This window comes from Silene latifolia, chromosome 11 (assembly GCF_048544455.1).
Source record: "Silene latifolia isolate original U9 population chromosome 11, ASM4854445v1, whole genome shotgun sequence".
NCBI classification, from domain to species: domain Eukaryota; kingdom Viridiplantae; phylum Streptophyta; class Magnoliopsida; order Caryophyllales; family Caryophyllaceae; genus Silene; species Silene latifolia.
Window position 1 is genome coordinate 26,504,382 of NC_133536.1, and position 27,915 is coordinate 26,532,296.

General features: G+C 40.9%; 1 protein-coding gene across 1 annotated transcript; it reads left to right on the forward strand.

The window, feature by feature from the left end:
• The first annotated feature begins 9,477 nt into the window (after nucleotides 1–9,477).
• On the forward strand, nucleotides 9,478–27,119 carry LOC141611439 (Golgi SNAP receptor complex member 1-1-like). The gene is made up of 5 exons (XM_074429972.1): nucleotides 9,478–9,753; nucleotides 24,486–24,713; nucleotides 25,448–25,612; nucleotides 26,308–26,421; nucleotides 26,604–27,119. The coding sequence occupies exons 1-5, from the start codon at nucleotides 9,715–9,717 to the stop codon at nucleotides 26,715–26,717; spliced, it is 660 nt and encodes a 219-aa protein (XP_074286073.1). The 5' UTR covers nucleotides 9,478–9,714; the 3' UTR covers nucleotides 26,718–27,119.
• Nucleotides 27,120–27,915: the final 796 nt, after the last annotated feature.

Below are 27,915 nucleotides of genomic sequence, written 5' to 3' on the forward strand. Positions count from 1 at the left end.
GGAGAACTACCCTACTCATGATCTGGAGTTGGGTGCAGTGGTGTTTGCTCTCAAGATTTGGAGACATTACCTTTATGGAGCAATCTTTAAGGTATTTTCTGATCACAAGAGTCTCAAGTACATCTTCACGCAGAAGGAGTTGAACATGAGACAAAGGAGGTGGATGGAGTTGATTGGCGATTATGACATGGAAATCATCTACCATGAAGGGAAGGCCAATGTTGTTGCTGATGCTTTGAGTAGGAAGAGTGTACATTCTCTGTGTACAGCTCTATCCTTGATGAGGCTGAGGGATGAGGTAGCGAGTTTTGGGATACATATGATGCAGAAAGGAGATGTCATGGGTGATATGACAGTAGATCTTGAGTTTTATGATGATATTCGAGGTAAGCAGGCTTTGGATCCTAAGATAGTGGAGTGGAGAGCTGGAGTAGAGAAAGGGACAGTGTCCCGGTTTTCTATTCATACAGATGGTAGTTTGAGGTTTGATGGTAGGTGGTGTGTTCCTAATGATGAAGAGTTGAAAAAGACTATCATGACAGAGGCACATTGCACACCACATTCAGTTCATCCAGGTGGAGACAAGCTATACAAGGATTTGAAGAAAACGTTTTGGTGGCCTGGGATGAAGAAAGTGACAGCTGAGTTTGTGTCCCGTTGTTTGACATGCCAGAGAGTTAAAGGGGAACAGAGACGACCACAAGGTAAGATTCAGTCTTTAGAGGTACCTGAGTGGAAGTGGGAATTCATTTCCATGGATTTCATTGTGGGTTTGCCGAAGAGTCAACAAGGTAACAACATGATTTGGGTAATAGTGGATCGTCTGACCAAGTCAGCTCACTTTGTTCCAATGAAAGATACATGGACTAAGGCACAATCTGCTATGGCCTATCGAAAGAACGTCTTTGAAGTTACATGGAGTCCTTAAGGACATAGTGTCCGACGAGATGCGAGGTTTATATCGAGGTTTTGGAAGGAGTTGCGGGAATCGTTGGGAACAACTTTGAAGATGAGTACAACATTTCATCCTGCGACAGACGGGTAGATCGAGAGAACAATCAAGACTCTTGAGGATATGTTGCGAGCTTGTGTGATGGATTTTGGTGGTAGCGGGGAGCAGAGGTTGGACTTGATAGAATTTTCTTACAATAACAAATATCACACCAAAGATAGGTATGGCACCGTTTGAGGCTTTGTATGGGAGGAGATGTAGGAGTCCAATCTGTTGGGACGATAGTGCCGAGGCAAAGTGGTTTTAGGACCAGAGATGGTGCATGAGATGGTGGAACAGATTAAGATGATCGGGGAAAGGATGAGAGCGACCCGGGATCGACAAAAGAGTTATGCGAGATCTACATCGCCGGGATATAGAGTTTCAGGTTGGGGATAAGGTTCTTTTGAAAGTGTCTCCTATGCGTGGGGTTATGAGATTTGGGAAGAAAGGCAAGCTGAGTCAGAAGTTTATAGGGCCTTATGAGATCTTAGAGCGAGTTGGGGAAGTTGCTTATCGTCTGGCTTTACCAGCTGCATTAGAGAGAGTGCATAATGTGTTTCATGTATCGCAGCTGCGGAAGTATGTGAGTGACCCATCACATGTGTTAGAGGCAGAGAGCTTAGAGCTAGATGAGTCCTTATCATATCTTGAGGTGCCTAAGCAGATTCTAGACCGAAAGGTTAGAAAGACTAGGAGTGGTGAAACAGTTTTGCTTAAGATCCTTTGGTCTAACCACGAGACCGAGGAAGCTACATGGGAGCCAGAGGAAGCTATGAAAGAGCGTTACCCTTTCCTTTTTTATCAGGTATGTATGGTTACGGGGACGTAACCTTGTTTCTTTTAGGGGGGTAGGAGATGATCGCGAACAGTTTTTAAGAGTTTGATACCTCTTTTATATGTTGTGTCGGTATGTTTGTCGGGATGAGTTGGGTTAGTATCATGTTTTATGTTGAATTTTGTTTGATGGTTGAGTCGGGAATGTTGTGGGAGTACCTTCGTTTAGTAGTGGTTTGAACTTCGGGGACGAAGTTCCTTTTAAGGAGGGAAGACTGTAATACTCCGTATTTATAAGTCTTGGGGTACTCTATCGAGTAGGCCTTACTCTGTCGAGTAAGGGTAAGTTGCGAAATAATCGAGTAAGGGGGTACTCGATCGAGTACCTTGGGTACTCGATCGAGTAGCCGGTTTTACGGGGAGTTTTCTCGGGTTTTGTTAATTATGCGATTACGGTATTTAAGCTTCATCGTCATTATTCTAAATCACTTTTACAAAACCTAAATTACTGTTTAAGAGAGAAAGAAAACAAGTTCATCTTCTTAATCGCATTCTTAGCAATTCCCGGAGTTCAGACGGTCAGTTCTTGTCGTTGATTATACCGTTGAGTTCCTTGCGTCGAGGGTAAGATCTATGTACCCTTTTTATTGTATTTCCTTTGATTTGGTTAAACCCTAATTTAGAGATTGGGGGTTTTATGTGTAGTATGTGATGTGGTAGCCTCTATATGTTTTATGATAGGAGGAGAGTTCATAGAAGAGGCTTTTGATTCAAAGAAGAGAGACCGTCGATTGTGTGCATACCGGGTAGGATTTCTACTCGATTAGTCCCATAATGGGATATTGGTTGATGTATTGTATTTGGTTGTTTGATATAATAATTGTCTTGTGATTGTGGTTGTGATCGTTGTTGATGGTTCGCGAGGCGTGGCCTCGGCCGAGTGGGGTCACTCATGGGGGAGTGACTTCACGCCCTAGTTTCGCCTTATCAGTGGAACCCGCCGCCAAGGGATGTGCACATTAATGGACAGGGTTATCGCTCACTATGTGGAGCGGGGATTTGGTGGGTACGGCCGCGGTCCCCATCGGGTGGCTGGTCCAAAGTGGACGATCGAGTATTGAGTTGATGGGAATTGGTTGGTTGTGTGTGTGTGTGTGTGTGATTAAGTCATCTGTTTATCTTATCATTGTTGTTTATATTGATTGTGTGATTAGTACTGACCCCGGTGTTGTTTTGTAAACCTGCGGTGATCCATTCGGGGATGGTGAGCAGATATTGAGCAGGTATTGAGATGAGTACTGGGATAGCTGGGATGCCACGACATGATGATAGGAGTCTTCCATTTGTAGCTTTTAGTTTATTTACATTTCAGTTAGAACAGTCAGTTTGAGAACATGTATCGTACTTTTGGTTTGGTTTTGAGGATTGTAACTATTCGCTAAATTATTTATAATAAACGTTGTTTCTTCATTGTGTTTGATTATCATTGTCTCGGGTAACCGAGATGGTAATATCTTCATACTTGAGTGGTCCTGGTAAGGCACTTGGAGTATGGGGGTGTTACAGATCCTAATGGCTCCCCCATTCCCCTTAAGCCTTGTTTGTTTCGTTTTATGTGTTGTTAGATCAATCAACCCACATGCTAAATTACAACTTTGACAAAGTTAGTTTAGTTGCATCTAAAACGACATAGAAATTGTTGTCACATATTAGGGTTTTAAAACGATATTTGCATATCATATATCGCAGTAGCTACGACCTTGTTTGAAATCCGATACTTGACTTAGTAGAGGCCGTTATTGACGGGCGGGGTTAGGTGTCCTTATGGGCTTCCTAACACGTACCCTCACCCCTTACTCAAGATCTATGGTTTGTGGATCCGTCTAAATACCATTGGATTACGAGAGTCATTCAAATCGAGTGATATAGGGTACAAGTCTTTATCTTTAATTACTCGTAGTCGATTGGCTTTATGCTTTTCGATGAAAGGTGTAAAGTTGACTTGAACGGTTCCAAGTTCCCATAAAACTTGGTGGCGACTCTAATTTGTCTTAATTCGATTCGAAAGAACCTCGAGTCAATTATGCCTAGTGTAGATCCCGCGGACGCAGTTCCCGCGGGCGTTGTCCACAGAAAGGCATCTTTCTATAGGCAAACGTTCCAAAGGGACATGTGAAAGTTGTTTTTGTTTGGTCCTCGGGTGCAATTGGGATTTGAAAATAACCCGAGTAGCCATCCAAAAAGCAATAAAAAGCTTTTCCTGCTAACCTCTCCAACATTTGGTCCATGAAGGGAAGCGGGAAGTGATCTTTTCGGGTCACGGCATTGAGCCTACGGTACTCGATACATACCCTCCACCCATTTTGAACTCGAGTGGGGGTCAAAACACCTTCATGATTCTCGACTACCGTTAGCCCGGATTTCTTTGGGACAACTTGGGTTGGACTAACCCATTGACTATCGGAGATAGGATAGATCATACCTACATGAAGGAGTTTGAGTACCTCTTTCTTCACAACATCCATCATTGGAGGGTTTAAACGTCTTTGTGGTTGTCGGACGGGCTTTGCTTCATCTTCAAGAAGAATCCGGTGCATGCATAAAGTGGGACTAATGCCTTGATGTCGACCATTGTCCACCCAATTGCTTCCTCGTGTTGCTTAAGAACCCGGATGAGAGCCTCTTCTTGCTCCTTAGTAAGCTTGCTTGAAATAATTACCGGTAAAGTTTCTTCATTTCCTAGAAATGCATACTTCAAGTGGCTTGGTAAGGGCTTCAATTCAACAATAGGAGGCTTGACAATATAGGGAACGGGTTTCTCTTTTGGTAGCTCTTCTAACAATTTGGAAGAAAGGAAGAAAATTTCCTGGACAGGGGAGAACTCGCACCGTGCGAGTTCTGGAGCTGGAAAACTCGCACGGTGCGAGTTTGCTGTTGCCCTCCGGATTTCTTCCTTTTCTTCCCATTCTTCCATTGGGGGATTTTCCTCTAGGTCCTTGATTGTTTCCTGCAAATCACAAGACAAAGCATACCCCGTATCCTCTCCAACCAATCCATTAGTCAAAACAACATTTAATGCATCAACTTTGCACAATTCATACACGGTTTGCACAATTGGCTCAAAAATTTCAAGAAAACACAAGGATGAAGTCTCGGATGGGTATTTCATAGCCTCATGTATGCTATACTCAATCTTTCCCCCTCAAATTCCATTGTGAGGCGTCCACTAGATACATCAATCTTGGTGTTGGAAGTTCTCATGAAAGGCCTTCCCAACAAAATGGGAGTGGAGTCTTTCTCGGGTTCCATTTCAATCACATAGAAGTCGGCGGGGAAAAGCATTTCCCCTACCTTCACCAAGACATCTTCCACAACCCCCTTAGGATAGATATTGGACCTATCGGCCAAAGAAATGACCGTACGAGTCGGTTTCAAAGGCCCTAACTTGAGTGACTCATAAAGGTAATTGGGCAAGACATTAATAGATGCACCTAAATCAAGCATAGCATGTTGACAATCTAAGTCACCAATTTTACAAGGGATGGTGAACATGCCCGGGTCACTACATTTTTGTGGCAACCGTTTTTGAAAAATTGCCGACACATGTTCACTAGCCCTTACCTTTTTCATGCTCTTTGCCTTATTGGACCTCTTAGTAGTGCACAACTCTTTCAAAAACTTTGCATGCTTGGGTACACTACTAAGAAGATCAAGGAGAGGAATGTTTACCTCCACTTTACGAAAGATATCGTAAAGGCTTGAAGTTTTCTTGTCAACTATCCTTGTATCATTCAAAGCACTTGGAAATGGAACTTGTGACTCATATTCCGGAAGCGGTTCATTCACCCTTACTTGTCGAGGTGTAGATGCTTCCCCTTGCTCCACTACCACTTCAATTTCATCTTCAACCACATCCTCCACTTCATGAACAATAGGAGGTGGTCTTGTCTTCTTAGGACCCTTGGGTGCCTCTACCAACTCTCTACCATTCCTCAAAGAGACCGCTTTTGCTTGTTCCTTGGTGGGTGGAGGAATGGTGTGAGAAGGGAGACTCCCTCCTTGGGTGGGTTGAGAATTGAGTGTAGTGAGGATTTTACCAACTTGGGTCTCAAGGTTAACAAACCTAGAGTCGGTGAGTTGGTTTTGTTGAAGCACGGAATTTTAAAATTCCTTGGTATTGTTTTGAATTGCCATTTGATTCATGGTAAGTGTTTTCATCATTTCTTCCAAGGAATTTTGTGATTGGTTTTGATTTGGATTTGACTTTTGAAAGGAAGAGTTTGAAGGCCCTTTTTTATTTTGATTTTGGTTTTGGTTTTGGTTTTGGTTTTGGTTTTGGTTTTGGTTTTGGTTTTGGTTCCCACTCCAACCCATATTTGGATGAGATTTTCACCCTTCATTGTAAGTGTTGGAATAGGGATCAAACTTCCTAAACCCAATAGCCTTCACCGCTTCAATTGCCTCCTCCGTTTGCAAAGATGGACACCCATCGGTGGGATGAGTTGGATCATTACAAAGACCACATAATTTCACATGAGAAGCACTCCCACCTCCTTTTGTAAGTTCCTTCACCAAATTGGTAAGAAAATCAACTTTTTCCTCCATATGGTTGGAGCTTTGCCTTGAAGAGGATGTCCCACTTGTCTTCCTAATTCTCCTCCCAAAATTTCTAGAGCTTCCTACCAACCTTTCAATCAACTCATTTGCTTCTTGAACCGACTTATATTCAATCCCTCCTTGGGTAGCGGCTTTAATCATTCTAGCATCATCCTCAAGACCACCACAAAAGTTCGAGAGAAGGTTGTGGTCGGTATACCCATGGTATGGGCAACTAGAAAGAAGTTGTTTAAACCTCTCCCAATACTCATACAAGTTCTCCCCATCCATTTGTTCAACATTACTTATTTCTTTCTTCAATTGAGATGAGAGACTAGCGGGAAAATACTTTTCTAAGAAAGCCTTCTTCATTTGATTCCAAGTGGTGATGCTCCCGGTAGGGAGATAATAAAGCCAATCATTTGCCACGTCCTTGAGTGAGAAAAGGAAGGCCCTTAGTTGAAGTTGCTCATCGGTAACCCCATTAGGCTTCATGCTTGAGCAAACCACATGAAATTTGTTTAGATGCTTGTTGGGGTCTTCCGTGCTAAGCCCATGGAATTGGGGCAATTGGTGAATGAGCCCGGACTTAAACTCAAAGGTGGCATTTTCTGTCAAGGCCGGAAAGGAGATACACAAGGGCACTTGTGTGAGGTCCGGGGCGGTAAGTTCCTTAATGGTTCTAGGCCTTGGTGGATTCTCTCTCTCGCCATCTTGGTGTGGATTCCCGTCTTCACGATCACCCATGATGATTTGTATAGGTATGGGTTGTTCAAAAGGGATGTTGTTATCTTCTCTTTGGTCTTGTTGAAAACCGGGATCAATTTCTTCAATAACCGGGTTGTCTCTTCTAATACCTCCTCCTATCCAAGCAAGTGATCTTTGAATCTCCGGATTGAATGGAAAAAGTGGTTCACTTGAATTCCTAGTATTGACCATAAACAACTCTACACAAGAGCACACAATCAAAAAGTTCACACAAGTGATGAACAAGACACTAACAACAAGAAACAAAGATTAACTAACACAACTATCCTAAAAACACAAATAACACACTAGAAAAACCGTTACCTTCCCCGGCAACGGCGCCAAAATTTGACACGCCTAAAACGTCGCACTAAAAACGGCCAAATTAACAATTTATATACCACTAAACACACTAATTAACACTAATTATAAACTAGTAAAATAGTAAGCAAGGGATCGAACCCAAGAGAAGATGTGTTTTGCAATAGTGAAATTAAAAGAGCAATTAGAACAATTGTGACAAAGTAACAACAAATATGTAAAAAGGGGGGGGGGGGGGGGTATTTGGTTGAGTTTTCAAAGACAATTAAAGGAAATTCAAACAAGAGTATGCAACAAGTAATCAAGCAAGAGAGTTTTAAGATGGAAATTAATCAATTTTAAGAGAGACTTAACCCGACCCAAAGTTAGGCACTTTAATTGACAAAACCCCTCAATCAATCCTTCTAATCAATATTATTGTCCTATTAGTGAGATTAAATATCCAAATTCCCTTAATTAGAAGTCAATCACAAGGAAATCACACTTAATAATTGACCCAACTTATCAACTCCTCTAGTGGAAATCACACACATAGATTCATTAACAAGAAGATGAAGCAATAGGAATCTAATAGGTGGAATTACTCACAATGAAATCACAATTAATGAGCAATCACAACTTAATCTCTCCAATGTTAATTAAACCAAGAAGAAATCACATTCATTAGTCTAATAACAAGTTGTTGCAACATGGGATTACAAGGAAATCACACTTAATAAACCCAACAACAATAAATTAAGGAACTTGGAAAGATTATGTAACAAGGAAATCACACTTAATCACAATAATCTAACAAGGATTCCAAAATTAAGCAATTAAACACAAGAGATTAAGAACAATAATAATAATTAAGGAAAGATTAGGGAGTCTTACAACCAAAGATTAAGCCTTTGAGTCGGATTAAGAAATGGAGATTAGTTCTCCATGATTAGATCTAAACCCAATTCAAAAGATGAAAATATTCCCAAATAACAACTTGATTAATTAAAGTGAACAAAAGATGCTTAACCTACTTGCAAACATCCTATTTATAGTCTACCGTAACCTAATAATTATGGGCTTAACAAAGGGAAGGCCCGTAATACAAATCACCATGAAACCTGCATTTTTCGCACCGTGCGAGTTCTCAGAACTGAAACTCGCACGGTGCGAGTTTGGTCCTTGAGTGCGTCTTTCTTTCGTTCTTCCTTTGATCCTTTGGAAGGCTTTCTCGTGGTATTTCTTCAAGCTTGTTCTTGGCTCTTCCTTGGACACTTCTCTCGATCTCATGGCTTCTTAATCTTCACTTGAAATCATGCTAAATGGTGAAGCACATGGAATTGACTAAATAACGTCAAAAACCGTCACCAAGTGCTACCAAATGAGCTCAAAATGGTGCCAAAACGTAGTAGAAATAGGAGCTCATCATTATTGTATAGTCTTTAATACTATTTTTATTTTTATATAGGATCGTGGACATAAGTATAACAAGAGATGGATCAAATTCTTGAAATAATAATAAGGAACTTAAAATTTTTTATAAACCTTTTGGAATTCGGATTTAGGGAATATAGTTTTTTAGATTATTGAGCTATTGAAATGAAAATTTAATTCGTAATACATGGAGTAGATACCGACCATATCATTGAATCCTATCTAATATTTTTCTATCGATATAATAAATGTTTTTCGGATGTATTTGAAGCATGCACGTGGTGATAAGATTTCAAAGATATCTATGGGAGGGTGGATGAAGAGGTCTGGAAATAATTTGGAGATGACTATACTTAGGTATTGAGTTTACAACCTTATAAGGCGTTATTGTCACTTGCCGGATACGATTTACAAAAATAAATCAAAGTTGTCAAAGAAATAATGTATTAACTAACTAATTTCCATGTATTTCAAGACTGTATATTTTTAAATGGATCAACAACCAATTGCTCAAACAAATATTAACAATACAATAAAAATATCAAAACTAAAACAAATAAACCCGTGAATTTCACGGGTCACGAACCTAGTCTTATATGATTAAAAACCAAAATTTCTCGAACCATCGCACCAAACTCGGTCGATATCGAAAGTCAAATAGGAAGAGTACATTTTAATCAAACTACCAAACGTCCAAACACTACTCTCTCCATTTGTTACCTTCGCCCTTCCACCAAATCAAACAATTCCACTATTCGACTCTCACCTCCCTCTTTCTCCTCCGATCCATCACCTGTAAAATTAAGGAGGGAGAAAGAGAGAAGAAAGAATCATCGAATCAATAGAAGTTTCTAGAATCTTCTTCCGCCATGGATGTCCCTACCTCTTGGGACGCCCTACGTAAACAGGTCTCCCTTCTCGCTCTCTCCTATTTCATTTGTCGGTGCTCAATTTCCCTTTTTAATTTACTATTTTTGTGAAATTAGGTTTTGTTAGTGTATGTTTGATCACCTTATTATAATCGAATTGTTTGATTATGATGATGATTTGTGGAATGCTGATTGTACATATTTCATTGATTTCGCGCAATTTTGTGATGTGATGGTGTCGTAGGGTTAGATCAAGAGTATTTGTAACTTGTAACAGTTAAATTGTTGATAATGTACGGATTATTTGGTTGATCTCGTTGTTTGTAATGCATTTGTTGTAGAAAATTACTCTTTACATTTTGGTTTGGCTGTTTGAGGGTGAAACGAATTAGAGACGTGATTTTGATTGTGGTTGCAGAAGCCGGAACTGAGATTGTTGGTTTGATTTCTAGGGAAAATGAAACTTGAACATCAATTTATGTAGTCTTTAAGCTTTGCGTTGGATGAAATTGTGTTTTCGGGTCCAAGATGAAACCGTTGCAAATGCTAAGCTATTGAAGTTATTGAAGGAGAATTATGGGGGCACACTGAGTATTTACTCCGTATAATTCTTCTTTTCCAATAATGTATTTGACTGTTTGATGATATAAGATATGGGATAATTGTTTGGCAATTCGACTGTTTGATGGTATAATGATAAGGGGTAGTTGTTTGGCAACTTGCAGCATAAAGATAGTGCTTTTTAGAGTTGAATTTCAAGTAGCTAGTTTTTTTTAAATTGGAGGGAAGTAGTTCGTTCTTTCGGGGAACTGAGGAATTCTTAGCGATTAGTGTATCAACTGATTTAAATCACTGTAGGCCCATAAGGAACTATTTGACCTGTTTTGGGCTTTGGATTGCATGAGACACTATTTTAAGAGTAGTGACAGTGAGGCCTTAATTATGTTAGTTGAGTATTTCAAAATATGCATCAAGATGCTATAATTCTGTAGGTCCTCATTGCTTCTTCTATCAAATGCACAATTTTCTAAAATCCAAAAAAGGTATTGGTCGTCATATTTTATATTGAATATCCAAATTTGTTTGTAAGAATTGTGCGCTTTGTGTGTACAAGGCGCATGGTTTCGTTTGGAACCTTGCGCCTCGTTGTCTTGGGGACTACTTGTGTCGGTGAGCCTTGCACCTTTTAAAACTAAGGCCAGAATGTGTCTTTTTCCTTTGATACTTCTATATCAAGCTGCAACCTACCCTAGCATGGAGCTTTCTGATCTTTTCCATCTTGGTAAACCTTGTTTTCTTATATTTCACAACCCTGTAATCATCAGTGTCCATTTCTTATCTGGGTCTATATTTTTAATACTGCCTGCCAATTTCACCAGATTTAGTGTTTAGGAACTCCCGAGATTCTACCTTTTTTTCTAGTGAATTTTTTAATATTTAGAAAATATTGGTTGAAGGAGGATCTGTCCTTGTTACTTTCCATATAATTTTCGGCCAAGTATGCTTTTGAGAGTTAAAAAAAATTAATTGGTGCTCATTAGACTCAATTTTATTTAGTAGTTTATATTTTTATCAACTCCATTCTGGGACCTTTATGCTGGTTGATAGCAATAAAACTAGGTGTCGTAATACTAGAATTAGCGTACCAAATTAACAATTTATAGCCTAAACTTTGACTCTACTAACTTTCAATAAAAACAATAGTAAAGCGGAAGTAAAGGGTCGAACCCAAGAGAAGGGGTTAAGACTAAAGACTTGAAATGTAAACTATTGACAATTAAGTAGGATTCTATTAACTAATTAAGACTCTAATCACAATTAAGACTTACTAACTAAGTTTATCAACAAACAATGGTTATGGACAATGGTAAACAAGTGGTGACATAAATGGAGAAAGTTTGGTTTTGAAGTAACATAAGGAAAAGTAAAGATGCAACTTTTATCATAGAAGCAAAACAACAAACACTAGATATGCAACAATCAAATATGGGAAAGACTTGGTGAGTAATAGAATTCAATATTAAAGAGGACTTGGTGTAACAAGGCTCAACAACTACTTCCTAAGCATAAAGATCCTCTCTTTTCCTTCCCTCAACAATTACTCAACTACTAATGTAAGATAATGACTACTTACTCCTAAGCTAGAGTAGTTGGTCCTACTAATATGGTCACCCAATTGAAAACCACAACAAGGTTTGCATAAAAGAGCATTAAGAACAAAAGCCAAACAAAAGCACCAAGATTAATCCTTTAGGAGGTTTAATCCAACTATCCCAAGGAGCAACATACAAGTTCCACTCACAAAGATATAAACTTTAACCCAACTTCATAAAGATGCAAGCTTGCTACAAGGATTGCAATAGTAAGATGATTAACATGCAAGGTTCATGAATCCTAACATAATAACATCCAACATAAACAATGAAATCAAGGAAACATGTAATAATTATTGAGGAAAGATTAAGAGGTTCTTACAAACTTAAGGAGAGTAGTGTCTCACCAAATTACACCAAGAAAAGGTCTAGCCTTCCATAACCATGGATGAATCCAAGAGTTGTGGAAAGATTGACATAAAAATCCAACAAAAGCTTACAACTTTTTCCCAAATACTAAATATTCTTCTCATACAAGTCTTTTGTGATTATTCAATACTTAGATGATAATTAGGTCTTCAAACATGAGGGGTATATATATGGGTGCACTCCTTCCTAGGTTAAAAGCCTCAAAGCAAGCCCAAAAACACGGAATATTTCCTTAAGCCCGTGTTTAAAACCAAAATGCGCAGGCACCTCTGACGTAGGCGCAGTCGCAACCTCGCGCAGTCGCGCACCATCTCTGGGAATTCTTGCTTCCAATTCTTCAACTTACTTCCTTCTTTTCTTCCAAGTTTCACCCTTACTTCTTCAAGTCGGCTTCTAGGCTACATGGGAGCTTCTTGTGCTTGCCTTAACCTTTGAAGGGTGCTCTATGCCTCTCGGGTTCCGTTCATGAGGATCAATCGTTCAACCGAGGTGAATTACACAAGTTCAACCACATCAACCCCTATGTCAAGTGTTAGGGAAAATCATACTAAAAGACCCATATTAAAAGACACGAGGGTGATAAAATCACCCTCTTAGACCGACACAAAACGTTACTATCAAACTCCCCCACACTTAGACTTTTGCTAGTCCCGAGCAAAACCCGGAACAAGCAATTGAGAAGTCTACAAGTGAGTGTAGGAGAGAATGATCACTCTTCCCTTACCACGACCTTCTTATGTCTCCCTCAAACACAACCACCAATAAAACGAAAAACAAAGACTCAAAGTTGACACACACTCTTCACTCACTCACCCTCCTTATATCATCCCTCACACAAAACACGACACAACTCCTTCTCCGACTCATCACGCAACTCCACCCTTCTTATATCTCCCAAGTAGTAATGGTCACTCTTGCCTTATCCCAAGGCAATAGCAAAGTGACCCACACATCCACCTCTTGATCACAAATCATCACTACTTATAACACCCCCTTATCACTCCAAAAAGAGCAAGATCATGCTACTTGGTCGGCCCAAACACCCTTAAGAATCAACGACTCAAGTAGCCAATCGGAAAATCCACCAATTTGAAACAAATTTTGTGACACAAAAAGAAATTAAATCCTAGAACTAGCCTCCTTCCTAGACCCTCCTTATCACTCCCTTCTTGTCCCTCCATATTTTTGGTGTTGCGATTTTTCAATTTTTCAATTTTTTTTTTTTTTTTTTTTTTTTTTTTTTTTTTTTTTTTTTTTTAAAAAATCCTCATTTTGCCTAAGGTGCCCTTTCGGGTTTTCACCTTAGCTATTCCTTTCCTCTCATGGTGGCTCGCTTCTCTATTTTTCATTTTGCCCTAATGCCCTTTCGGGTTTTCATTCCGTCCTCGGCCACCTTCCCATTCTTGCCTGCGCCCACCCTTGTGGGTTTTCACCTAGCCGGGATTTCCCTTTTTTTTTTTGTTTTTTTTTTTTTTTTTTTTTTTTTTTTTTTTTAAAAGAAGAACACATTCAATGGAAATGTAAAGAAGTGTACAAATATTACAAGTTCGATCATCTTACTCCCCCACACTTAGATTCCACATTGCCCTCAATGTGGAGGAGTACTCTCACTCTCTCAAGATTGGTAGTTGGAGGGACCCGAGCCTTCCCCTTGCTCATTTGTCCCTTGATCTCTTCTTCTTCTTCCTCTTGCTTGCCTCACTCTCTTGGCCCTTTCATAGGCCTCCTCAACTTGAGGCTCGGTGATGGTTGGTTGGTAGGTGGGGTCATTTGGATGGAGGGTCATGCCGAAAAGGCCCCGGATAAGCCCAAAAGCATCCTCATGAGCTTGAGCATCTTCAAAAGAGTCTTCAACATATTGGTGGTGCCGCTCATTTTGCACCGCGAATTGTTGAGATGCTTGCTCTCTCCATTCATTTTGGGTCTTCCACATGGCTTGTTGCTCTTCCATGTACTTGGCTTGTTGTTGTTGCCAAGCATAAGCCTCATCTTGCCTCTTAGCCATGTCTTGGAGCATCTTCATTTGGGCTCTTTCGGCCTCCGCACTCAACTTTTGATGCTCCATACTAGCAACCCTCCATTGATCCAAACTCTCAAGCCGTGGCGCTTGTTGTTGTTGCCACGCATAAGAGCTATCAACTCTCCCACTAATTGCCTCCAAAGTTCCCCGGGTCTCCGTGAAGTAATTGAACATTTGTTGTTGCCACGGGGCGATTGGTGGAGTAGAGCTTGCCCCCGCCTCAAACATTGGGGTGTCATGTATGGGCGGGTCACGCTCTATGTTCCGAATCTCCCTCTCTTCTTCACTATCAATGTGGACAACCGGGGGTGGGTCGACCCTTCTCCTTTGTTCCCCCCTTTGTGCCTCCCTTTGTTCCGGCGTGTCGGGCGGGCAAAAGAAATGAATGGCATGGGTGCCATGAGGAATCGGACCGTTCTTTGGTAGAACCATGTAGGGGATTTTTCCCTCTCCCAACCAATTACATCGAAAATTTTGTTTGTCAAGGACTTGTATCATATGTGTCTCCTCAAGTCCATGAGCATTATAAAAATGATTTCCCCAAACGGGGAGTTGATCATCCGACGTGGAACCCACAAATTTCTCCACAAAAAGGGTGATGAGACCCCCACCATTGATATTGCCTCTCCTCCTCTTCTTATGTTTTAAGCAAGAATCAACAAAAAGCCGAGCCCAATCCGGCACACCACTCCCTTCCGGGAGCATAGCCCAAATGCACTCCCTCACGGCATCACTCACCTTTGTTGGCTCCCCCATGGAGAAGAACCAACAAGCCAAACATCTAGTCAAAATGCGGATGGCGGGGTTGGTTATGGCGGAGAGTTTGTCATTGTGATCTTGGGCATCCTTCCCGTGAGGTGACACCACACCTCATTAAGCTTGCCCTTGGGTGGGTTGACCGGGGAGGGTGGTCTTGTGATTCTCAAAATCTCTCTTACCTCATCAAAAGAAATTGAATGCCACACTTTATGAAGACGGAAATTCACTCTCTCATTCACTCCCTCCCCCGTTTTGGAGATGGTGGACAAGAATTCATAGGTAAAAGAGCGGTAGGTGTCATCACAAAGGTCCATGTATTGCTCTAATCCTACCCGACTCAAGAGTTGAAAAGTGATTTCCTCTAATCCTAGGTCTTGAAGAGTGTCACGGTGGAGGAATTTGGTGATGGGGGTGGGGTTTTCTTTTTCAAGTTTTGCAAAGATTTTCTTTTGTTCCGCATTAAGACCCTCATTCCCATTAAACACCTTGGGGTTACTTCCCTCCCCTTGAGCTTTCCTCTTTCCGAAAACCATGATTCCGAACAAGCAAGAGTACCAAAAAGACCAACAAAAACACTCAAAACAGTTTTGCTCTCGTTGAGGCAATTCAACAAACACCTTCAAGGCACAAATTCAAGAAGGTGGGATTAAGTGATGTTTGTTGATTACCTCTTCCCTTTCTCGTAAAACAAGTTTATCCCAAAGAATTAAAGACAACAATCAATCAAGAGTATCCAAAAATTCAATGTAAAAACACCAAATTCCGGATTAAAGCAAAGTAAGTAAAGGAAAAGATGGGAAAAGTTGTTATACCTCCCCGAATCCACTTAAAATGCTTAGTTGATTGAAGTATAATGCTAAAAACCCTTCCAAGAATGCGCCAACTACCCGTAAATCTCTTGAAACGAACTTGAATCCTCAATGTGCAAGGTTAGGGTTTGGGATAAAATTGGGGAAAAACAGAAATTTGAAAGGTAAAGTGAGTTTTTGAGTTGTTGGGTTGGGTTGAGAGGTGATTGTGATGAAAGGGAAGTGGTTTGTTGAAGGTTTGATGGTGGATTTTTGATGAAGGTGATGAAGTTGAGTTGGGAAATTGGGGGTTGTAAGAGGAAGGTGTCGAAAGAAATGAAGGTAAAGTGTGTTTTTGGTTTGTAAAAAGCCCCGTCTAAATCCCGTGGTCTGCTTCTGCTCGCAGCAGTCGCGATTTTGTCAGCAGCAGTCGCGCTAAATTGCGCAGTCGCGCAGCGCAGTCGCGCGTCTGGCGGGGGTTGTCGAGTAAAAAGCTTGCCCTCAACTTCTTCTTTGTGGGGATTCTTTGCCTTCCTTCCGTGCTTTTCCTTCATTTGACTCGTCTAGATGGTGTCCCGAGTCATTTCACTTCCCGAGACGACTTGGGCACGCTTCCCAAGGAGCTTCATCCTACTACCTTCAAACACTTCAACAAACTTTCAAAAGATTCCATAATGCATGCTTCTAAAACTTGTTAAGAATAAATAAATTGACAAGAAAACGGTAAATTCTACACTAAAGAAAGGATATGTACAAAGGTTGCCGTATGTTTAACGTCGATGGCTCGACTTAGTGTTCCTCTTGATCATGTTTGGTAATTGGGGTCTTCCAAATCGACTTCTTCCACCAAATGTGGATCCATGCCTTCATGATATTCTTTAAGTCGTTGGCCATTCACTTTGATCATTTTTCCCGTGCTTGGGTTCTCGACTTCGACCGCCCCATGAGGGTGGACTTTTCTTACAATGAACGGCCCAAACCACTTTGATCTTAGCTTCCCGGAAAACAACTTTAGCCTATTTTGGAAGACAAGAACTTTGGTTCCTTCCTTGAAAACCCGCCGACTTATCATTCGATCATGCCATATTCTAGCTTTCTCCTTGTATATGGCGGCATTATCATAAGAGTCAAGACGGATTTCTTCATTTCTTGAAGTTGAAGCTTAGATGGAGGCCCGCATCGTCTATGTTTTGGTTGAAAGATTTGATGGCCCAATAGGCTTTATGCTCCACTTCCAAAGGAAGGTGACATGCCTTTCCATAAATGAGTCGGTACGGGGACATACCAATTGGTGTCTTGTACGCGGTGCGGTACGCCCAAAGAGCGTCATTTAGCCTTTGACTCCAATCCTTCCTATCGGGGTTCACTGTTTTTTGTAAGATACTTTTGATCTCCCGATTGGATACCTCCGCTTGCCCATTTGTTTGTGGGTGGTAAGCGGTGGAGACTTTGTGCACGACCCCGTATTTCTTTAACAACCCTTCCATAATCCGATTGCAAAAGTGAGTGCCCCGATCACTTATCAAAGCCCTTGGATAGCCAAACCTCGAGAAAATATGGCTTTGCATGAAACTTGAGACCGTTCTCGCATCATCACTCCTAGTTGGTATGGCCTCAACCCACTTTGAAACATAGTCTACCGCTAAAAGAATATAGAGGTAGCCATCCGATTTGGGGAATGGTCCCATGAAGTCTATCCCCCACACATCAAAGACCTCCAAGTATAGCATGGGTTGTTGAGGCATTTCGTTCCTCCTTGATATGTTTCCAACCCGTTGGCACTTGTCACAAGTCTTTGTGAAGATGTGAGCATCTTTAAAGATGTTTGGCCAATAGAACCCGCTTTCAAGAATTTTCCGGGCCGTCCTTTGGGGTCCAAAGTGGCCTCCACAAGCATACTCATGGCAATGTCTAAGGATGGGTGGTATCTCTACATCCCAAGACACATCTTCTGGATGACTTGGTCTTGACACATTTTCCATAGATAAGGGTCATCCCATATGTAGAATCGGGAATCGGCCTTGATCTTGTTCCTTTGACTTGATGATAAAGAAGTTGGAAACTTCTTAGTCACCATGTAGTTTACCAAGTTGGCATACCATGGCTCCGTCATCCTTAAGCTATAAAGAGATTCATGAGGCAAACTCCCATCAACTACCCCCATTCGTTGCATTTGTTGATCATTAAGTTGTAGTCGACTTAGGTGGTCGGCCACCACATTTGCCAATCCCTTTTTCTCTCTTATCTCTATGTCAAACTCACTAAGTAGGAGAACCCACCTCATTAATCTTGGTTTGGAGTCCTTCTTGCTCACAAGTTGAGTGATGGATTTGTGATCGGTATAGATAATCATCACCTTGACTCCTAGTAAGTATGAGCGGAACTTCTCTAGAGCATATACCACCGCCAAGAATTCCTTCTCGGTGATTGGTGTAGTTTCGTTGAGCATCACTCAAGAGAGATGAAGCATATTGAATCACATATGAAGCCTTGTCATCCTTTTGTCCCAATACGGCTCCAATGGCAAAATCGCCAGACGGCCATGATCTCAAAAGGCCGATCCCACTTGGGTGCTTGAATGATTGGGGCCGATATAAGTCTCTCCTTCAACAAGTCAAATGCTTCCCTACAATGATCATCAAACACGAACTCCACATCCTTGTGCAAAAGTTTGCACAAGGGGTTAGCGATTTTGGAGAAATCCTTAATAAATCTTCGATAAAAACCCGCGTGCCCCAAGAACGACCTCACGTCTCGAGTATTAGATGGATACGGTAAGGTTTTAATCACATCCACCTTTGCCGTATCCACCTCAATCCCTCTTTTCGACACTATGTGTCCTAACACGATTCCGCTACTCACCAATAAGTGACACTTTTCAGAATTTAAAACAAGGTGAGAGTCTATGCACCGTGATAGGACCATAGCGAGGTGGTCTAGACACGAGTCAAATGAGTCCCCATGGACGGTGAAGTCATCCATGAAGACTTCCAAAATGCGCTCCACATAGTCCGAGAAAATGCTCATCATGCATCGTTGGAAAGTGCCGGGGGCATTGCACAATCCAAAAGGCATGCGGCGGTAAGCATAAGTACCGAATGGGCAAGTAAAGGTTGTTTTGGATTGATCCTCCGGGTGAATGGGGATTTGAAAATACCCGGAGTATCCATCCAAAAAACAATAGTACTCTTTTCCACCTAACCTCTCTAGCATTTGATCTATAAAGGGTAGGGGGAAATGGTCCTTCCAAGTGACTTGGTTGAGGCGGCGATAATCAATACACACCCTCCATCCCGTTTGTAAACGGGTGGGGATCAATGCCCCTTGAGGGTTTTCGATTACCGTCACCCCTCCCTTCTTTGGCACAACTTGAGTAGGACTTACCCATTGGGAGTCACTAATTGGAAAGATAATACCCATTTGGAGAAGTTTGATAATTTCTTCCTCGACAACTTCCATCACGGGTGGATTGAGCCTCCGTTGTGGTTGCACGACGGGTTTTGCATCCTTTTCCAATCGAATTTTGTGCATGCAAGTGCTTGGACTTATTCCCTTGATATCCGCGATGCTCCATCCAAATGCTCCTTTGTATTTATGCAAAACATCCACCAATCTCTTCTCTTGATCACCCTCAAGTTGGTTTGAAATGATGAGGGGTAGGGTGTTATTTGCCCCAAGAAAGACATATTTCAAGTGGTCGGGGAGTGGTTTTAGATCGGGAGTGGGTGGCTTGATGATGGATGGAAGTGGTCTTTCAAGGGAAGCCTCTAGAGGAAGAAATTTAGCTTGATAATCATAAGAGGAGGAGGAAAAACAATGTTGGGTGGGGCTGAGAACTGCGCAGGCTGCGCTTGTGTGATGCGCAGTCGCGCCATTATCGCGCAGTCGCTTGCCGAGATCGCGCAGTCGCGCTGCTTCGGGATGTCCTCCTCAATTTCTCTCATTTCTTCCTCCATCCTAGATTCTTCTAAGGGTTCTTCCTTTTCCAATGCTTCAACACTTTCCTGCACATCATGAGACAACAAAAACCGCAACCCTTCCTTCTCGACATTGTTAGTGAGGGCCACCTCAAGTGGGTCCCTATGACACAACATATAAATTTGAGAGGTAATTGGTTCAATGATGTCTAAGAAATAACATGAATGTGAATCGCTAGGTTGTTTCATAGCATCATAGATGTTGTACGTGAGTTTCTTTCCATCAAATTCCATAGTGAGGTTCCCATTAGACACATCAATCTTGGTTTTAGAGGTCTTCATAAAAGGTCTCCCAAAAGGATTGGAGTGGCCCTCGAGCCCGCCTATGTCAAGAACATAGAAGTCGGCCGGGAAGGTTAAATGATCTACCTCTACCAACACATCCTCCACCATCCCCTTTGGGTATATGTTTGAGCGATCCGCAAGTTGGATCACTACATCGGTTTTGTTCAATGGTGGAAGCCCCAAAGTCTCATAGAGGGCATATGGCATAACATTGATTGATGCACCAAGGTCTAACATAGCATGAGTGAAACTCTTGTTCCCAATAGAGCATGGTATGGTGAACATTCCCGGGTCGCCACACTTTTTGGGAAGTGATTTTTTAAAAATTGCGGAGACATGTTCACTTACCCGTACTCTTTGGGTTCCCTTCCTTGGGTTTCTCCTAGGTGTACAAAGTTCCTTGAGAAACTTTGCATACCTCGGAACACCTTTCAAAAGATTCAACAAAGGGATGTTTACTTCACACTTCCTAAAGGTTTCATAGAGATCCTCATCTCTTTCGACTCTTTTAGAATGTGTGAGAGCATTAGGAAATGGTACCTCCACAACATATTCTCTCTCGATCTCCTCAATTTGATCCTTGGCGTTGTTGCTTTCATTCTTTTCTTTGTCATTCCTCAAGGAACTCTTCTCCTCTTCTTCATTTGCTTTAGAGGGTGTCTCTTTCTCTTTCTCAACCACTAGCTCTTCTTCAATTTGTTCCTCAATGTCAATGACCCTCTCATGTGACTTGGCCTTCCTCTTCTTCTTCGGGGGAGATTCTAGGGTTCTCCCCTTTCTCAAAGTCATGGAGCTTGCATTTTCCTTTGGTGGAAATGTCGTAGACGGAATCGAGTTAGAGTTCCTTTGATTGTTCTTAGCCATTTCTTGTGCAAGTTGGCCAAGTTGGATCTCAAGGTTCTTCACCCTAGCATCACTTGAAATCTTGTCCGCATCCATTTTGTCAAACCTCTTGGTATTTTCGGCTTGCCCTTTCATGATCATCTTAAACATCTCATTTGTAGACATATCTTCATTTCCTTGGGAGGAAGAGCCCCCTCCTTGTTGGAAGTTCTTGTGGTTACCTTGGAAATTCCCGTGGTTTCCTTGGTTCCCAAATTGGAAGGATCCTCCCTTGGATTGTTGTTGATTGTTGTTTCTTTGGTAATTGGAGTTTTGTCCTTGAGAGTTGGAGTTCTTCAAGTGGTTAAATTGACCATTTTGGAAGCTCTTGGAGGTATCTCCTCCCCAACTAAAGTTTGGATGGTCCTTTGTCCCAATGTTGTAAGTATTGCCGCTCGGATCATACTTATAATACCCTCCCCCATTGGGGTTCCTAGAGTTGTATTGACCGTGCATCATGGCACTCACATTCTCCTTGCTTAGTCCTTGCTCTTCCATGATGGGACAAGTTTCCATTGGGTGTGGACCTTGACAAAAGTTACACTCCACATTAGATCCTTGTGCTCCTCCTTGATTGTTCCCCACTAGTTGAGCAACCATTTTTGTGAGATCATCCACGGTTTTCTCAAGCTTGTGGGAGGAAGGAGAAGGTGTCTCAATGGAGTTAATATTCTTTGACACTCGGCTTCTTCCATAGTTCCTTGTGCTAGCGGCCAACTTTTCTATGATCTCATTTGCCTCCGCCACGGAATAGTTGTCAACTCCACCACCCGTAGCGGAATTAACCATGATTTGGTATTGTACGGTGAGGCCATCACAAAAGTTGACCAAAAGGTCATCACCACTAAGGCCATGGTAAGGACATTGAGCAACTAGTTTCTTGAATCTCTCCCAATACTCATATAAGCTCTCACTTGCATCTTGCTCCGGAGAAGTGATGGCTTTCTTTGCATGGTTATGTCTTGAGTCAGGGTAGTATTTCTCAAGAAAAGCCGCCTTCATGTCCTTCCAAGTACGGATTGTACCCGGTTGAAGGTAAAACAACCAATCTTTTGCCGCATCTTGAAGGGAAAATGGGAAAGCTCTCAACTTAAATTGATCTTCCGTGACACCATTTGGAATTGCACCTCTCACATCATATGGAATTCGGAAAGATGGCGATTTGGGTCATCCCCCGCATGTCCATGAAACTTTGGGAGGTTGTGAATGAAATAGCCCTTCAACTCAAAGTTGGCATTGGCCCCCATGGGTGGGTAAGCAATGCAAAGAGGTTGAGTGTCATAATTTCTTGCCCGGAGCTCCCTAATAGTTCTAGTATCATTCGCCATTGAAGGATATTCCACTTCAATTGGCTCCACGTCAATAGGGTCTTCTTGATAGGGGCTTCTAAGGGTGTTTCTTCCACTATATGGTCTCTTTGGGGTCTTCGGTACCAAGGGTTAGTGAATAGCCAAGAATAGGCCCCAAAAGCGTCTTCTTCCACGGGAGTCGATTCACCGTGTTGTGGGGAACCAAACATATACCTTCGCACTAAGCAAACAAATTAGAACTTCCTATTACTTCTAACGACAAGAGGAGTAATAAAACAACTACACATAAATTCACAAACTCAAGTTCTAGCTATGTTGCCCCTCCCCGGCAACGGCGCCAAAATTTGATAGCAATAAAACTAGGTGTCGTAATACTAGAATTAGCGTACCAAATTAACAATTTATAGCCTAAACTTTGACTCTACTAACTTTCAATAAAAACAATAGTAAAGCGGAAGTAAAGGGTCGAACCCAAGAGAAGGGGTTAAGACTAAAGACTTGAAATGTAAACTATTGACAATTAAGTAGGATTCTATTAACTAATTAAGACTCTAATCACAATTAAGACTTACTAACTAAGTTTATCAACAAACAATGGTTATGGACAATGGTAAACAAGTGGTGACATAAATGGAGAAAGTTTGGTTTTGAAGTAACATAAGGAAAAGTAAAGATGCAACTTTTATCATAGAAGCAAAACAACAAACACTAGATATGCAACAATCAAATATGGGAAAGACTTGGTGAGTAATAGAATTCAATATTAAAGAGGACTTGGTGTAACAAGGCTCAACAACTACTTCCTAAGCATAAAGATCCTCTCTTTTCCTTCCCTCAACAATTACTCAACTACTAATGTAAGATAATGACTACTTACTCCTAAGCTAGAGTAGTTGGTCCTACTAATATGGTCACCCAATTGAAAACCACAACAAGGTTTGCATAAAAGAGCATTAAGAACAAAAGCCAAACAAAAGCACCAAGATTAATCCTTTAGGAGGTTTAATCCAACTATCCCAAGGAGCAACATACAAGTTCCACTCACAAAGATATAAACTTTAACCCAACTTCATAAAGATGCAAGCTTGCTACAAGGATTGCAATAGTAAGATGATTAACATGCAAGGTTCATGAATCCTAACATAATAACATCCAACATAAACAATGAAATCAAGGAAACATGTAATAATTATTGAGGAAAGATTAAGAGGTTCTTACAAACTTAAGGAGAGTAGTGTCTCACCAAATTACACCAAGAAAAGGTCTAGCCTTCCATAACCATGGATGAATCCAAGAGTTGTGGAAAGATTGACATAAAAATCCAACAAAAGCTTACAACTTTTTCCCAAATACTAAATATTCTTCTCATACAAGTCTTTTGTGATTATTCAATACTTAGATGATAATTAGGTCTTCAAACATGAGGGGTATATATATGGGTGCACTCCTTCCTAGGTTAAAAGCCTCAAAGCAAGCCCAAAAACACGGAATATTTCCTTAAGCCCGTGTTTAAAACCAAAATGCGCAGGCACCTCTGACGTAGGCGCAGGCTGCGCAACCTGCGCAGGCTGCGCACCATCTCGGGAATTCTTGCTTCCAATTCTTCAACTTACTTCCTTCTTTTCTTCCAAGTTTCACCCTTACTTCTTCAAGCTGGCTTCTAGGCTACATGGGAGCTTCTTGTGCTTGCCTTAACCTTTGAAGGGTGCTCTATGCCTCTCGGGTTCCGTTCATGAGGATCAATCGTTCAACCGAGGTGAATTACACAAGTTCAACCACATCAACCCCTATGTCAAGTGTTAGGGAAAATCATACTAAAAGACCCATATTAAAAGACACGAGGGTGATAAAATCACCCTCTTAGACCGACACAAAACGTTACTATCACTGGTGCTTTATTTAATCGTCAACATTCCTTTTCCCATCCATTCCCGAAAAGATTGTAGTTCAAGGATGGGGCAGAAAAGAAATTCATTCTCTTATACTCCCTCTGTCCCGGTCATTTGTTGTTCTTTTCCATTTTGGGGTGTCTCAGTCATTTGTTGTCCTTTCTATTTTAAGAATGGACTTGATGAGTAATTTGATCATTCACACTCAATTTGTTCCACTTGTCATTTAGCTATTGGTCCTCTCCTCTTTCCTTGGTCTTTGTGCCAAAACCAAAGGATAACAAATGACCGGGACGGAGGGAGTAGTATCTGAAATTTGTGCTCTTATGACAAGTTCAGGCGAGGAATCTTGAAGCACAGCTAGATGAGCAAATGTTCTCATACCGCAAACTAGTTTCAACCAAAGCTGACACTGTAGATAACGGCCTTGAGTCTGGAGTAGAACAATTACTGAAACAGCTTGATCAAGTGAACAATCAGATGAGAGCATGGGTTTCATCGGGAGGCTCGGAGATGGTTTCTCATACCTTGACCCGACATCAAGAGATTCTTCAAGATTTAACTCAGGTTTGCGGGTCTCTTAATTATGTTTGAGCAATATGGCTGAGAAGAATAATTAAATTAAAATACTGTTTTTATATCACAATTTACTGCCTCAATTATGTTAGGTTTTTCTTTGCTCTTCCTTATGCTGGTTGTCTCTTTCTTATTCGCTTCTTGTTCGTTGTCTCTTCTATTTGTAAGAGTATTTAAGAATTGAGAGAAAGCTAAAGATATTGTATAATTCGGTTTCTTGTAATGTTCATGATTAACTTACATGATTAACCACTTGACCTTCAGTATGAGGGAAACATTTTATCGCCTAAAGCAAATATTTTTCCTTTGTTTAGATGGAGGGAACTGGAGGGGAACGATTTGCTTTGTTTGGGTAGCAAAATTGAGTTGGAGGGAAAATGAATCCCTGTATATCCCTCCTACAAGGCAGATTAAGATCCTTCTAAGATACAGAGTAGTAAAGAAAGATTGAAGGAAAAGGACACTGGTCCATCCCCACCTCCATCCTTCCTTTATTCTTTTTGTATCCAAACAAAGAGTTATTGGAAACTCGTTTTCCATCTCTGTGGTTAGAATAATTAGTCACTTCTAATCCTATTGCGTCATTAGCTTGTACATATGTACAAGCAACAGCCAACAAAAGCTTATGCCTACTTTCCATATAAAATACCTTGTCTGTGACTGCATTTATATGCTATTTATATGCACCACTGATTCTTAAGATCTAAGTTAATGGTTGAATGCAGGAGTTTTACCGGCTTCGCTCTAGTCTTAGGGCCAAGCAGGAGCATGCATCCCTGTTACAAGACTTCAGGGATTTTGATCGAAATAGTTTAGACTTAGAAGGAGGAAATTCAGAGGATCAAGCTTTGCTAAAGGAAAATGCATCTATCAGCAGAAGTACAGGGCAGGTACACGGACAATTGTTGCTTCCGTCTCTTGTAGTATCTTCTTCTTTCTAGTAAAGAGCAACAGGGTATTGGAACTGTTACGAATTTGATATTAGTTAAACCTTTGATACCACATATGAAAACCTGAATACCCAAGTTATTTTTCCCAATTTGTTTTTGTTAGTTTCCATAGTGTGGTCTCTCTCAATATAGCCTTAGGGTGTGTTTGGATTGAGGGATTTGGAGGGAAAGGAAAGGGATAGAGAATAAGGATTTAAAATCCCTTGTCTGGATAGCAAATAAGGATGGAGGCCTGGAGGGAAATGGAGGGGGAGGGATTTGGAGGGATCCATTTTCCCTCTCCCAAGGCAAACCAAAATCTCTCCACAATAGGAAATATTTGGAAGGAAATTGTATCCAAACACCCACACCCCATTCCCTCTCCCTTTCCCTTCCTTCCTCTTCCCTCCATTTTTGCTATCCAAACACACCCTTAATGCTGAACTTGCCAGCCAACTGGATATGTGACTTGTATTCTTGGAAGAGCCCACCAAACAGTTTTAGCGGGTAAATTATGAGAAATGATTTGCTTGTGTTGCTAGATGTAACTTGTGAGAAATATTGCTTTATTTACAAAAGCTGATACGACATTGAGATTACCTCTCAAGCCTTATGTTTGCTTTCTCACCTTGATTTTGTGGCCGTTGTGAATGCAGATGGATTCAGTTATATCTCATGCACAATCAACCCTTGGTGCTCTTGTATATCAGCGTTCAACATTTGGGGGCATTAATTCTAAGCTCAGTAACGTTAGCAGCCGTCTTCCAACGGTATGGATTAGTTTTTACAGTTTTAACCTGCAATTTTTTTACTATTGGTTGATAACTCTCGCTACTGTCTGTTTAAATGCAAAAGTATGATGTCCTAAAGAAAATTCCAAGGGCTCTTGAATTACTTAACAAAGGCCTCTAAGTTTGACATGTTCTTTTGCATTGTATTTGTCTATATGCAGGTGAATCAAATCCTTGCTTCTATAAAAAGGAAAAAGTCAATGGACACTATTATACTTTCGCTCGTCGCATCTGTTTGCACATTCCTCATATTAATTTACTGGTTGACCAAATAGGATGATCTTGTCAAAATTCTCTGATTATTCCGCGAAGTCATCTGGAGGCTGTTACATCAAAAGTTCTCATCATTCATAATGACCATGTATGCTCCTTGCTCTCTACTTAGCATTTACATTCAATGGGGACATCAAAAGAAATGGTCTCTTCGTTGGTTGTTCAGATCGATTTTTGGGGGCCTATCCAAGATTATGTAAAGGTATGTAGGAAGTTTTGTGTGAATCCGTGTTAGTAAAGATATAGTTTTGTCGTGTTCAATTACAGGGTGGACAAAACATACATTGAGCTACTTCACTTCTCAGATTCTTATGCTTATGGTCAACTTTTATAAGATGTACTTTTGGCAGCCATGGAATATGATGTGTACTCTACGTTCGAGTAATGTTTAGTATGGTTAATTATCTGCGTCGTCCAGTTGGATTGTTTTCCTTAGTTATTGGCAAAAACTCAGGTAAGACCGCCTTGTGTTTGGATGGATACTTTTTTCCAAGTTCAACAATGTCGGCTACTACAGAGTAATAGAGTATTCGATAGCTCTTTGAATTACAAAATGGATCTTGTTCATCCCATTTACCAATAGGAATATCATGCAATTGTGTTGGAAGGCAATTTTTTTTCTGTATCGGAGAGATTGTAATTTTCCTGATAGATGGAAGCAGAGGGATGGTTCCAGTTTCCTTTGTCTCTATTTTGCTAACTAAACAAAGGAAACCGTATTTCTCCATTCCCGTAAAAGTCTTCGTTACAAAGGGTAGGTGGCCGAGTAGTGGAGTTCTGTAACTGCGAGAGTAAGTTTGAAATAAATCATGCAGATTGCGTAGGAAACTTGAACGAATAAAACTTGTCGTTGCAATTTGAGTGGGGTCTACAGACTACAGTTGAAGAGAAGAATGGAGATTTGACATTGTCTCTCAATAAGGTTTGTGTTTCAACAATGTTGATTCCTTATCGTCTCTCAGATACAAGATTGGTTACGACGTCTTTTTCAACTATTGCTCATCTGTTGGTAAAATATTGATGAGACGGTTTTACGGTAAAACGTACTCCGTAATAGTTTTATGATATGATCTTAGATGCCTAGATGAGTTTATCGATTGACTCATGAGTTGTAGCTAGTGGTTGAGCAAAATGCGACATAAAGCTACGTTAGTATGAGGGAAATTTGTAATAATTATTGTTTTTTGTTAATAATAACGA

Bases quoted from the DNA above. Each gene is read 5' to 3' on its own strand.
- LOC141611439 (XM_074429972.1), top strand. From the start codon at position 9,715: ATGGATGTCCCTACCTCTTGGGACGCCCTACGTAAACAG. The intron at 24,714-25,447 runs GTTTGCGGGTCT...GGTTGAATGCAG, and splicing joins TTCTTCAAGATTTAACTCAG to GAGTTTTACCGGCTTCGCTC. The intron at 25,613-26,307 runs GTACACGGACAA...TTGTGAATGCAG, and splicing joins TCAGCAGAAGTACAGGGCAG to ATGGATTCAGTTATATCTCA.